This window comes from Camelina sativa, chromosome 6 (assembly GCF_000633955.1).
Source record: "Camelina sativa cultivar DH55 chromosome 6, Cs, whole genome shotgun sequence".
In the NCBI taxonomy this organism is placed as follows: domain Eukaryota; kingdom Viridiplantae; phylum Streptophyta; class Magnoliopsida; order Brassicales; family Brassicaceae; genus Camelina; species Camelina sativa.
In genome coordinates, this window is record NC_025690.1 from 25,039,201 (window position 1) to 25,051,181 (window position 11,981).

At 39.5% G+C, this 11,981-nt stretch overlaps 5 protein-coding genes across 7 annotated transcripts; 3 read left to right on the forward strand and 2 right to left on the reverse strand.

Moving 5' to 3' along the window:
- On the forward strand, nt 787-2,894 carry LOC104793510 (cytochrome P450 704C1). Its single transcript, XM_010519869.2, has 5 exons — nt 787-1,398; nt 1,462-1,746; nt 1,847-2,185; nt 2,277-2,477; nt 2,574-2,894. The coding sequence occupies exons 1-5, from the start codon at nt 877-879 to the stop codon at nt 2,760-2,762; spliced, it is 1,536 nt and encodes a 511-aa protein (XP_010518171.1). The 5' UTR covers nt 787-876; the 3' UTR covers nt 2,763-2,894.
- LOC104699461 (cytochrome P450 704C1-like) lies at nt 2,987-5,308 on the forward strand. Of its 2 annotated transcripts, XM_010414764.2 has the most exons (5): nt 2,987-3,683; nt 3,761-4,045; nt 4,113-4,451; nt 4,564-4,764; nt 4,859-5,308. In XM_010414764.2, exons 1-5 carry the CDS (start codon nt 3,165-3,167, stop codon nt 5,045-5,047), a joined length of 1,533 nt encoding a protein of 510 aa, XP_010413066.1. In that variant the 5' UTR covers nt 2,987-3,164; the 3' UTR covers nt 5,048-5,308. The 2 variants fall into 2 exon arrangements, with proteins under 2 accessions (XP_010413066.1, XP_019082414.1); XM_019226869.1 differs by having other exon boundaries at nt 4,564-5,043.
- On the reverse strand, nt 5,221-6,458 carry LOC109124789. Its single transcript, XM_010519868.2, has 5 exons — nt 6,274-6,458; nt 6,105-6,187; nt 5,813-5,958; nt 5,578-5,713; nt 5,221-5,474 (listed from the first exon to the last, which is right to left on the reverse strand). The coding sequence occupies exons 1-5, from the start codon at nt 6,428-6,430 to the stop codon at nt 5,349-5,351; spliced, it is 648 nt and encodes a 215-aa protein (XP_010518170.1). The 5' UTR covers nt 6,431-6,458; the 3' UTR covers nt 5,221-5,348.
- On the forward strand, nt 6,671-7,769 carry LOC104793511. Its single transcript, XM_010519870.1, has one exon. It carries the CDS (start codon nt 6,833-6,835, stop codon nt 7,538-7,540), a length of 708 nt encoding a protein of 235 aa, XP_010518172.1. The 5' UTR covers nt 6,671-6,832; the 3' UTR covers nt 7,541-7,769.
- Nucleotides 7,793-11,818, reverse strand: LOC104793512 (BEACH domain-containing protein C2-like). Of its 2 annotated transcripts, XR_769334.2 has the most exons (14): nt 11,763-11,818; nt 11,593-11,661; nt 11,427-11,513; nt 11,206-11,322; nt 10,901-11,050; nt 10,728-10,812; nt 10,517-10,637; nt 10,282-10,378; nt 10,081-10,194; nt 9,450-9,819; nt 8,634-9,376; nt 8,425-8,547; nt 8,055-8,254; nt 7,793-7,971 (listed from the first exon to the last, which is right to left on the reverse strand). XR_769334.2 is itself a non-coding variant. In XM_010519871.2 (13 exons), the coding sequence occupies exons 1-13, from the start codon at nt 11,784-11,786 to the stop codon at nt 8,207-8,209; spliced, it is 2,148 nt and encodes a 715-aa protein (XP_010518173.1). In that variant the 5' UTR covers nt 11,787-11,818; the 3' UTR covers nt 7,914-8,206. The 2 variants fall into 2 exon arrangements, 1 of the variants encoding a protein (XP_010518173.1); XM_010519871.2 differs by having other exon boundaries at nt 7,914-8,254.

An 11,981-nucleotide genomic window follows, 5' to 3' on the forward strand; every position in this document is an offset into this window, starting at 1 on the left:
TCTGCTCTAACACCTTTAGCGATCTCCTCTTTCCCCAAATCAAAGTATCCTTTAAGCTTATACGCAACCCTTTCGTTAGAAACCGGAACTCCATCGATACCATTCATGGAGCCAGACGAACTCGACGATGATGATACGTTCGTATCGTGCTTAGTTTCTTCGTTGAGTATCGAGCTAAACGAATCAATTATACCTCTGAGAAAACTCATATCTAAAGCAAAACAACGACAACGAAATCGATCATCACTTGCGATTTTAATCAAGCAAATAAAAAGCATTACGACGATGAAATTGATTACACTCACCATGTTTTGCTGGGAAATTGAATTCATCTCCGAAAAGAATCGAATCAAAATTGAAATTTGATGAACTCGAATTGAAACCCCAACTGGAAAACGATGAAGAAGAAGACACGGTAAAGTCTAAAACCCTCTAACTAAGAAAGAGGGTACTGGCACATGTATAATGAGTGATGGGCCTATTTGGTAGGCCTTTTTCTATTCTGAATAAAAAATTAAAACAAATAACAACCCAGCAAAGGGCCCTCTAAATAGAAGGAAGGTACTGTCACCTAATTAATGAATGGGCCTATTTTGTAGACCTTTTTATTCTGAAAGAGAAAAGAGCCCAACAAAAGAGCCCAAAAAGAAACGAGCCGCCAGAATTGAACGATCGAATCCAGCAGAGAGTACACGCGTCACGGGAAGGAACACAGCCGAGGTTACGTTTTCGTTTTGTCTTTTTTGTTCATGTATAGAGCATTTTCATTAGTACAACAGTACAACTGTAGTATTATCTCTGTCTCTCTGTTTATTTGTTAGATTCTATTGGTTCAGTAGCTGTCGACGTTGACTTGGAAGAAAAAATAAAAAGGAAATGGAGATTTTGACGAGCGTAGCTATTACAGTAGTAACAACGATCTTTGTCGTTTTGTTTTTCGCTATCTATCTCACGATCAGAATCTTTACCGGAAAATCAAGAAACGACAAGAGGTATGCTCCTGTACACGCCACGGTCTTCGATCTTCTCTTCCACAGCGACGATTTGTATGATTACGAGACAGAGATCGCGAGGGAAAAGCCAACTTACAGGTTCTTAAGTCCAGGACAGAGCGAGATATTAACTGCAGATCCTCGTAACGTGGAGCATATTCTCAAGACAAGATTCGATAAGTACAGTAAAGGACACAGCAGTAGAGAGAATCTCACGGATCTTTTAGGGCATGGTATCTTTGCTGTTGATGGTGATAAATGGAAACAACAGAGGAAGCTTGCGAGCTTTGAGTTCTCTACTAGGGTTTTAAGAGATTTTAGCTGTTCTGTTTTTAGGAAGAATGCATCTAAGCTTGTCGACTTTGTCACGGAGTTTGCTCTTTCTGGAAAAGCTTTTGATGCTCAAGTAAGTTTCGAATCAAAGTTATCAGACCAAAACTCATTATTTATCACGGAGTTTGTTTTGTAGGATATGTTGATGAGATTTACACTGGACGCCATCTTTAAAGTTGGGTTTGGTGTTGAGTTAAAATGTTTGGATGGGTTTAGCAAAGAAGGGGAAGAGTTTATGGAAGCTTTTGATGAAAGTAACGTTGCAACTAGTTCCAGATTCTTGGATCCGCTTTGGAAGCTGAAGTGGTTTCTTAACATTGGATCACAATCTAAGCTCAAGAAGAGCATTGCTACTATAGATAAATTTGTCTATAGTCTAATTACCACTAAAAGGAACGATCTTGCTAAGGAACAGAACACTGTAAGTTTAAGTTCTCTCTTAAGATTACCTTCTTAATTAAAGATAGCATTTACCATTTTTAAACCTTTTGAAAAAAATGGTTTGCTTGTCGATCCTTTAGGCTGTTAGAGAAGACATACTATCGAGATTTCTTGTGGAGAGTGAGAAAGATCCGGAGAACATGAATGACAAGTACCTGAGGGATATAATTTTGAATTTTATGATTGCTGGTAAGGACACAACCGCTGCATCTCTTTCTTGGTTCTTGTACATGCTCTGCAAAAACCCACTTGTTCAGGAGAAAGTCGTACAAGAAATAAGAGATGTGACATCAAGTCACGAGAAAACAACTGATGTAGATGGTTTCGTTGAAAGTATAAATGAAGAGGCTCTTGATCAAATGCAGTATCTCCATGCAGCCTTGTCTGAGACCTTGAGGCTTTACCCTCCTGTACCTGTGGTAAATTAAACAATTTCTTCAAAAATTAAAGATTCTTCTGTGATTGATCATCATAAGATTTTCTTAATCTATCTTTGGTCCTTCCGCAAAGGACATGAGGTGTGCAGAAATTGATGACGTTCTTCCAGACGGATATAGAGTGAAGAAAGGGGATAATGTCTACTACATAGCCTATGCAATGGGTAGGATGACTTACATTTGGGGTCAAGATGCTGAGGAATTCAAGCCAGAGAGATGGCTCAAGGACGGCGTGTTCCAACCCGAATCACTATTCAAATTCATAAGCTTTCATGTCTTTTACACTCTCTTGCTGACAAACTATGTGGCCTAGAGTTAGACATTATTTTCTAATGCCTGAGGTTTTTTCTTTCTTTGACTATGTATGTAGGCTGGTCCAAGAATCTGTCTTGGCAAAGATTTCGCATACCGGCAGATGAAGATAGTATCGATGGCTCTTCTGCACTTCTTTCGCTTCAAAATGGCTGATGAGAAGAGCAATGTGTGTTATAAGAGAATGCTTACACTTCATGTCGAAGGAGGACTCCATCTATGCGCCATCCCAAGGACAAGCACTTGAATCTACCAGAACACTTGCAAGAACACCTCGAAGAAACTCTTTTTATATCTATACTGTATTGTAGTATACTCAGTTAAAACAAGAGATATTTGTATTATTTGGTTACGTGCTAATAAAGAAAGTTGAGGCCCTTATTCATATAGTATGAGTTGTCTTTTGTTATTGTTACATGAGCAAACATCAACACGACAAAATCAGTTTCACTCACCACGATTTGTTTGGATGTCAAATTCAGCATTCCCGATAGAAATACAAATCGAATAAAATCAAGAATAACTGAATGAAGAATAGGTTGACTTCTTGTGTTCTTGTGACCGTTAAAATATTATATCTCTGTATCTATCTTTCTTCTCTTTGTTCTTTAGCTAATGTAGTTGACTTCCGAAGAAACAACAAGAAGGAATGGAGATTTTGAGGAGCATAGCTCTTACAGTACTATCAGCGATCACCATCGTTCTTTCTTTCACAATCTATCTCACGATCAAAATCTTCACCGGAAAATCAAGAAACGACAAGAGATATGCTCCCGTACATGCCACGGTCTTTGATCTTTTCTTCCACAGCCATGAGTTATATGACTACGAGACAAAGATCGCGAGGACAAAGCCTACTTTCAGGTTCTTGAGTCCGCAACAGAGCGAGATATTTACTGCAGATCCTCGTAACGTGGAGCATATTCTCAAGACAAGATTTGATAACTATAGTAAAGGACCAAGTACTAATGAAAATCTTGCGGATCTTTTGGGACATGGGATATTTGCTGTTGATGGTGAGAAATGGAAACAACAGAGGAAGCTTGCGAGCTCTGAGTTCTCTACTAGGGTAAGAGACTTTAGCTGCTCTGTTTTTAGGAGAAATGCGTCAAAGCTTGTAGGTTTTCTCACGGAGTTTGCTCTCTCTGGAGAAGCTTTTGATGCTCAAGTAAGTAGTTTCGAATCAAAGTTAACACACTAAACTCATTATTTCCAAAAACTCAAGGATGCTATTTTGTTTTGTAGGATATGTTGATGAGATTTACACTGGACTCCATCTTTAAAGTTGGCTTTGGTGTGGAGTTAAGATGTTTGGATGGGTTTAGCAAAGAAGGGGAAGAGTTCATGAAAGCTTTTGATGAAGGTAATGTAGCAACTAGTTCCAGATTCACCGATCCACTTTGGAAGCTGAAACGTTTTTTCAACACTGGATCGCAATCTAGACTCAAGAAGAGCATTGCTACTATAGACAAGTTTGTCTACAGTCTCATTACCACTAAAAGGAAAGAGCTTGCAAAGGAACAGGACACTGTAAGTTCTCTAAAGTCCTACCCTCTTTTTGTTGTCGTTTTTAACTTTTTACTTGGCTTGCCCTTAGGCTGTTAGAGAGGACATACTATCGAGATTTCTTGTGGAGAGTGAGAAAGATCCGGAGAACATGAATGACAAGTACCTGAGAGATATAATTCTAAGCTTCATGATTGTTGGGAAGGACACAACCGCTGCATCTCTCTCATGGTTCTTGTACATGCTCTGCAAAAACACACTTTTTCAGGAGAAAATCGTACAAGAAATCAGAGATGTGACATCGACTCACGAGAAAACAACCGATATAAATGTTTTCACTGAAAGCATAACTGACGAGGCTCTTGACCAGATGCACTATCTCCATGCAACCTTGTCGGAGACCTTGAGGCTTTACCCTTCTGTGCCTGTGGTAAAATAACCTTACCCTAAAAGATTCTTCTGTGATAGAACATTTTAGGAGCTATAGGAACCAAATAATGGGGATCAAAGATTTTCTTAATCTTTCTTGGTCTATTTTAAAGGACATGAAGTGTGCAGATAGTGATGACATTCTTCCAGATGGCCACAGAGTGAACAAAGGCGATAATATCTACTACATAGCCTATGCAATGGGTAGGATGACTTACATTTGGGGTCAAGATGCTGAGGATTTCAAGCCAGAGAGATGGCTTAAGGACGGCGTGTTCCAACCCGAATCACCATTCAAATTCATAAGCTTTCATGTTTGTACACTCTCTTGCAGACATGCTACGTGGTTAAGAGTAAGAATTTTGTTCCTTGTACCTGAGATGTTTTCTTTCTTTACTGTGTATGTAGGCTGGTCCAAGAATCTGTCTTGGCAAGGATTTCGCTTACAGGCAAATGAAGATAGTATCAATAGCCCTTCTTCACTTCTTTCGCTTCAAAATGGCTGATGAGGTGTGCAATGTCCGTTACAAGAGAATGCTTACACTTCACATCAAAGGAGGACTTCATCTCTGTGCAATCCCAAGGACACACATTTGATTTAACCAGAACAGTTGCCAATAGTGTTTGGTTTCATATAACCTTAAAACTGAGTGTCTGTTTCATGTAACCTCAAAACTTAATGTGTAAAAAATTGAGTCAGACAAAGATGCTCGACAAAGATGGAATCAGACATCCAAAAATTTCCTTGTGCTAAATAAGCCTCTTTTAAAGATATTTGAATGACTCAACTATCATATTAGAATCCGTAGAAAAGGACATAATATCGTATAATTTTACAGCCAGCTAGTACAAAAAAAAGTAGATAAGTTGCACTACAAAATTGAGTTCATAGGCCATCTTATTGCATGACCACGGCAGGAATCTGAGTACCTGGTCTTTCAGTCCATCCCTTGCGAGATCTGTAAGCATCAATGGCCTCTAATCGCTGTCTCTCCTGCGACGCACTTAAAGTAGACTTTCTTGCCTGCAAAAAGTAACACACATATAATCATTTGAACAAATAGCAAAACCTATTTTCCTGAAATTTTCTTACAATTAGAAACAATATAGCAAGACTATTATTATACCTTTGGAACAACAGCCAACTTTGGTGGAGCTTGCACCACATCGCCAAATCTGATCTGTTCATGCTTCGGGAAGTCTTCTCGGAGGGTATCTTCAGTCTTGACTTGATTCTTCTTTTGCTTCTTAGCCTCCCAATACCTGCATTAAAAAAAAAGGTAGAACATTTCGATTCCTAGTCAATAAACACATAGCAAACAAAGGATTTGGCCATTAAAGAATAAAATGAATTAAGCTTACTTCTTCTTGCGTTCTTTCCTTTTAGACTGACCATCCAACTCAGCAAGCTCCTTCTCGAAACGAAGGTCACTCATTTGGTTTCTCTTCCTCTTTTTCTTCTTCTTCTCATCTCCCTTCGTCACCATTGTATCATCTTCATCACTCTCCTAAAGGTTTCGCATTCTAATTATACACTTAATTCATTTCCAAAAGCAAATAGAAGTTTAGGTCCTTCACAGGACAATGAGAAAACACCATTGATTTATCTAATTGTTCCCTAAATTTTACAAAAGCGAAGTTAGAAAAACTATACCGTTGCAGTAGCAGTAACAGTAGCATCGACTTCGGCTTTAGTATTCTTTACTTTCTTCTCTACAACAACTTGTTTAGTCGAATCTGAAGGAGGACGACGACACAAAACAGTCACAGAGAAGAAATCACAACAACACAAAAATTCAGACTCAAATCGTTGTTAATTTTACCGTGGGGAGAAGAAGGTGAGGTGTAGTTCATGAGAATACGGAGCTTAGAAGGAAGAGCATCTTGTTTCGAACGATCAGGCGGCGGCGGGAGTCTGGCCGGTCCGCCGTGAGCAGCTAAATAGTTTTTCTCTCTCCTCTTCTTCCCTTTCCCTCCCATCTCTCTCTCTCTAAAACAAATCGAGAGGCAGACCTAACTTTGTTGTATTCATTAAGCTTGCAAGAGAAGACGAATCTCGGCCCAGGCCCATATATTTAGCCCAATAACTTTGTTGTATTTATTAAGCTTACAGGAGAAGACGAAGGTCGGTCCAGGCCCATACATAAAGCCCAATAACATTTATTTTTAACTAACTAAACTATCAATTATCAAAAGACAAAACAGAGAGAGATAAGAGAATAAAGAAACATAACTAAGTCAAATAAAGTTGAATCTCTCTGTCTTTTTTGTCATCTTGGTCCCATACATAGTGCCAAATCTCAATCTGTGAGAGTTGTGACTCGTATGGATTCTTAGGGTTTGTGGAATTGAGAGATTGAGAGGGGGAATAAGGGATTTGAGATGCATAATAGCTCCTCCAGCTCCGGTGGTGACCTTGAAAAGCAGCAGCAGCAGGACAAGGATGCCCAGAAGCAGAGCGAGTCTGTGAATGAAGCGCAGAGCCTCACCATCGTTGTCTGCAATGGAGATTCAAGTGGGACAGAAGTGTCTCAGATCCAGAAAAAGGTTAGCTTGTCTAGGAATAGCAGCTCTCACGAGCAGTGCAGGGTTTGTCAACAAGAGAAAGAAGAGGCTTTGATTGAACTTGGGTGTCATTGTCGTGGCGGTCTTGCTAAAGCTCATAGGTCTTGTATTGATGCTTGGTTTCGGACTAAAGGCTCTAATCAGTGTGAGATCTGTCAAGTTGTGGCTGTTAACGTCACACCTCCGGAGACGCAACCAACTACGAATTACTGGGTTTGGAGGATTGATCCTAGCTATAGACAAGAGGAGCGTGAGAGAGGATGTTTTAGTCCGCTTTGGGTTGTGTTCTCAATTCTCATTGGTGGTCTAATGCTTGATGTGTTAATATCCATTACACTTGGGGTCTCTGCGCTTCCGGTTAACATCATTATTGGAGTCATAGTGGTGCTTGGTCTAGGAACTGCGCTAAGGCTGACTTTGGAGTTCTGTTATGAATGGAGCTTGAGAAGAGCTGTTCAGAGGGCGGTGCAGAGGGCGGAAGCAAACAACTTTAATAATAATATTGCGTATCCACCTGCTCTGTAGGGGGGGAAACTATGTCAAAGTTAAAAACTCGTGTGTATGTTAAAGTTGTATCAGACGTGTAGAATTACAATGCTAAATTTGTTGGGGAGATAGAACACAAAGATGACTAGTTAGTTTCTCTTTTTAAGGCATATTAGAAAAAAAATGAAGTAAAACTTCGAAACATGAGATGAGAGAGGTTCAATTGTTTTTTTTACTATAAAAGTCTAATGAAGTTTTTTGGCTTGTATCTCAAAATAAATGCACGAGGAATAAATTTGCTCTGTATAAATGAATATATATTAAAATCATCAGTAAAGAGGCCAATTTATCACAGACATAACCAACAAACAAACTCAATGGGGAGAAAAAAAAAAGGAAGCTCCGGTGTGTATACCTCGCCAATCTCAACAGGCCTTTGATCTCTCTATAAACCATCTCCACAAAAAAAACTATTGACCGAAGAAATCAGAACAAAATAATGTCACGGGGGCAGATGAAACGGAATCACTTTACTGGGACTAACCATACTTACATATGTTACAGACGAACAAACATGTTCACAATTTGAGTTTAAGATTTCCACGGCTTGCTACTTCACCTTAGACTTCCAAGTAATCAAACCTGAGATTTTCCGACAATTTTTTTTTCTTGCCGTGTGTAACAATGAGGTCTGATTCTATACTTTCATTCCCACCCGAGCTTCAGCATCTGATCCACCACCTTTAAGCTTAACTGCAGGGATACATGTTTTATCATAAACTATGTACAATCATAGAAACTTTTGTGTATTGATTAACTGACGTAGAACCCATCAAGGATGCTGATTTTGATGGAGACTTACTAATAGTTCATAGCAATTGACTCATCTAAACCTAAACACTCTCAAAATGATTAAAACTTACAGCTGGATCAGTGAAGATTATCAACTGTTTATCTTCCGTGGATACTAATAGGTTTGTGTTGTCAATGTTCAGAGTCAGTGCGCTTATATCCTGGCCTTGACCAAGCTTAAGCACATGGAATACCTACAAGACAAAGCATAACAGGTTGTTTAGACCAGAAAATTAGCGCCCGTGATTTAGTTTATCTCTTCGAGGAATTCATATAATACCTTTAGTGTGTATAAGTTGAGGAAGCAAATTGAAGGAGATGGAACATCTAGTCTTTCAATTTCGTTGCCATCTTTTGATGTATCGTTACTGCTCGACAAGTCCATGCTGGAACATGAGTTCATCCCAATCAACGCATTTTGACCATCCATAGATATTTCCATGCAACTTATGCTACAAGAGAAAGGAAGTTTTGCTTTTGCGATCAGAACCCCGTTAATGGTGAACACGCTAATAGAACCTTCCAAACTCATCCATGCCATTATAATCCCATCAGATGAAATGCAGAGAGAATCAGCGGTCACACCAACTAATCGTCTGATCAGCCGTCCTTTTCTAATGGAATGCAATAGAACATCTGAGGACTCAGAAGACGAAACAACGACTCCTTGATCTGAGCTGACACAACAACAAATTATTTCTCTTCGATGGCCACGGAGCACTTGTATCGGCCCTTCAATACGACACTTTTTGCCTTTGTTTGCCAATGAGTTGGCCAGATTCGTGTTGCTGGCGGAGGAGGGCGCCCCGGAGCCAGTTGATGGCTCAGACACGCTTGTTCGAGAAGTAAAGGCCTTGTGAATTCTCCACAGCAAAACAGTACTGTCTCGTGAACCCGTCACAAGGAAGTTGTTGTCTGGAGACAGAGCCAGACATGTAACAGGGGCACAGTGCCCAAAAGCTGTTTCCAGAGTTTTTGCTCCATCAGATGAGACCAGCTTGATACTGTTATCCGCATGTCCACCTATTATCAAACACATGATTTCCGTAAATACATTACCATCAAACTTAGGACCGTATAAATGCTTGCTTATTACCTGTGATTATTTCCCCGTCGCTTGTAATACCAACAACGGAGGAACTTCTGATTCCTGATGCGGCAAATGCCTGTGCCTGAGGAAATTGCCAGTCACCAGTTCCAGAACTAGCTGGACCCTTGAACATGCGCATCAATGATCCACTAGTTGAAGTCGCTGTTGCCTTCCCATGATGAAAGAGGAAAGGAGTACCTTGGCCATCAGGGGTGTTTGGTTGCCACTTGTGCTGTGCAACACGAGCTGCTGGCACATTCATGTCCACAATCACAACACTATCTGAAGATGCCTGAATAGCTGAGGCCGGTAAGTTGCAGCGTTCCGGAGCTTGGACAGCATACGGTTTTATTTCTTTTGGATTTCGAAAAATAGTCTGACAAAAATTCAAAACAACTGTCATGTACACGTCGTGAATTTAACATGAAGAAAATAAAGTACAGACTACGTAAGACTTTTCTTGGTCTTAATTTCCCCGAGAATCCCCCATACTCACAAAGCATGCAGTAGACAGGGAAAACCCTATTTATTTTAATAAAAGGTTGTAAGGAACCTATCGACCTTGAATATAGCTCACCCTCAAAGAAATGGTGTTTAAAAGAAGAATTTACTAAACTGCAAAACCAAAAGCAGTTACCTGCATATGTAGCACATCTTTCAACGGCATCCTCTTCATGTGAGGAACAGTCAATAGCTGGGATGGTGTTTGCCCAAAATAAGCTATCTGGTCTTGTGTAGCACGTTGTTGTACCTTCATCAAACAGAGACAGGGCAAGTCATGTCAACACGTCAATACTTAAACTGAGCAACTACAACAGTATAGCAAAAATTGCCTTACCGGGTCCGTGATCTTGTCAATATCAACAGTCCCCTCATAAGTAATGTAGAAGAAAACGTTATTTGCCAATATAGCTTCTTTGCCACGTTGTTTATATCTGAACGAATAAGTTAAATAAAAGTAGAACAATTTAATGGCTTACATAGAAACTTTGTTGTGATTATTTTGCTGGAGGAAACAAAGTTAAGGAAAAATGTGCTGGCAGTATATCATCAGTTCAAGGGAGAAGACCTACCCAAATATGAGATCAATCCATTCATGTAAATGTGCAGATACATGCTCGCTCTCAAGAGCCCTTCGTTGCTTGTGTACAAAATCCACTGGGTTTTTGGCCCAAGGAGGAAGTTTTACAGCATCTGATAGATAAAAAAAACCGCATCAGATAACACACTTTTTATTATGCCAGGCATAAATTTTGGCTATGACAAGGAAGGAAACCACAATACCAAGCTTTTCTCCCAACTGTGTTGTACCAAAGTCAATCGAATTTTCGTTTGTCAGCACCTCAGGGAGGTAAAACAACTCTGGAACCTGTAAATTTAGTGGCTCAATAAGGGTAGGTTCTTGAATTGTTAAGGAAGAGAAATACATTTGATGCTTTAGGAAAACCAATACGTACCAATTCTTTCACATCACTCATGTCTTCTAGAACTCCATTCCAAGTGCCTGGAATGTCTGAAAACATGCGGTCTGCATGATCAAACTTTCCACCTTGAAGTTGAATTGACAGAGTTGTGAACGGTTCAACTCTGGCCAGATAATACAACACCTGCACACATGAAATAAATGATAAAAGTGTACAAACTCCATCCAGTTGCATCAAAAATAATATGCACTGTCTTCTCTCCAAGAGTCAGAGGTGCACAAACTTTAAATTGGGAATGGCAATAATAGTGGTAGGATATTATAGAGAAGATAACTTACTGCTCCAGCACTTGAGTAATGTGAGCCATAGTGGAATTTGGGAATAACTGGATCTTCAAAGCTAGAATATCGCTCTTGAAATTTTTTGAGACGCTCTGGGTTCAATGCACCAATTGGCTGAACATATCCAGACCCACATCAAAACAAGATTCTTTAGGTTTATGAATCATCATATGCAGGCTAAGAAATTAAAATTGGAAACAAACTGCAAAGAATACCACCTTCGAAAGATCTCTGAAGGTAGATGGATTTGAAAGGTCTAGACTTTCTGAACTGTTGTCAGAAATAATCCACGGAAAAACAGGATACTGCAAAGAATAAGAAATCTATCAAGGAAGAACGGACATTGATACTCACCAGGAATATGCTAAAGAGCACAAGATCTACCTGAGTAATGTCATTATAACTACGGCCAGCCAACGTGTTAAGCTGCATTAAGTATTCAAAATTGCTAATCTGCAGATATTATCCAGATGGAGATCTTTCTGTTTCAGATGTTATTCTTGGATACGGATATAAAAATGTATGAAAAATCTGAGTGTGCAGTTTATTGGTACCTCCCATCTAGCCCATCGCTCCATTAACTGAGTTCTTCTCAAAAGCTGTTCAGGCCTCTGAAAAAGTAACAATATATGTAAATTTGCAGCACAGGACGAAAAGTGACTCAGCCTAGTCATATGCTTTATCAATTTCCCATTGAAGAATAATATGGACCAAGAGTAATTCAAAAGCTACACAAAAGAAGTTGGCAAGGGAAAAATAGAAACCTGAGTTGC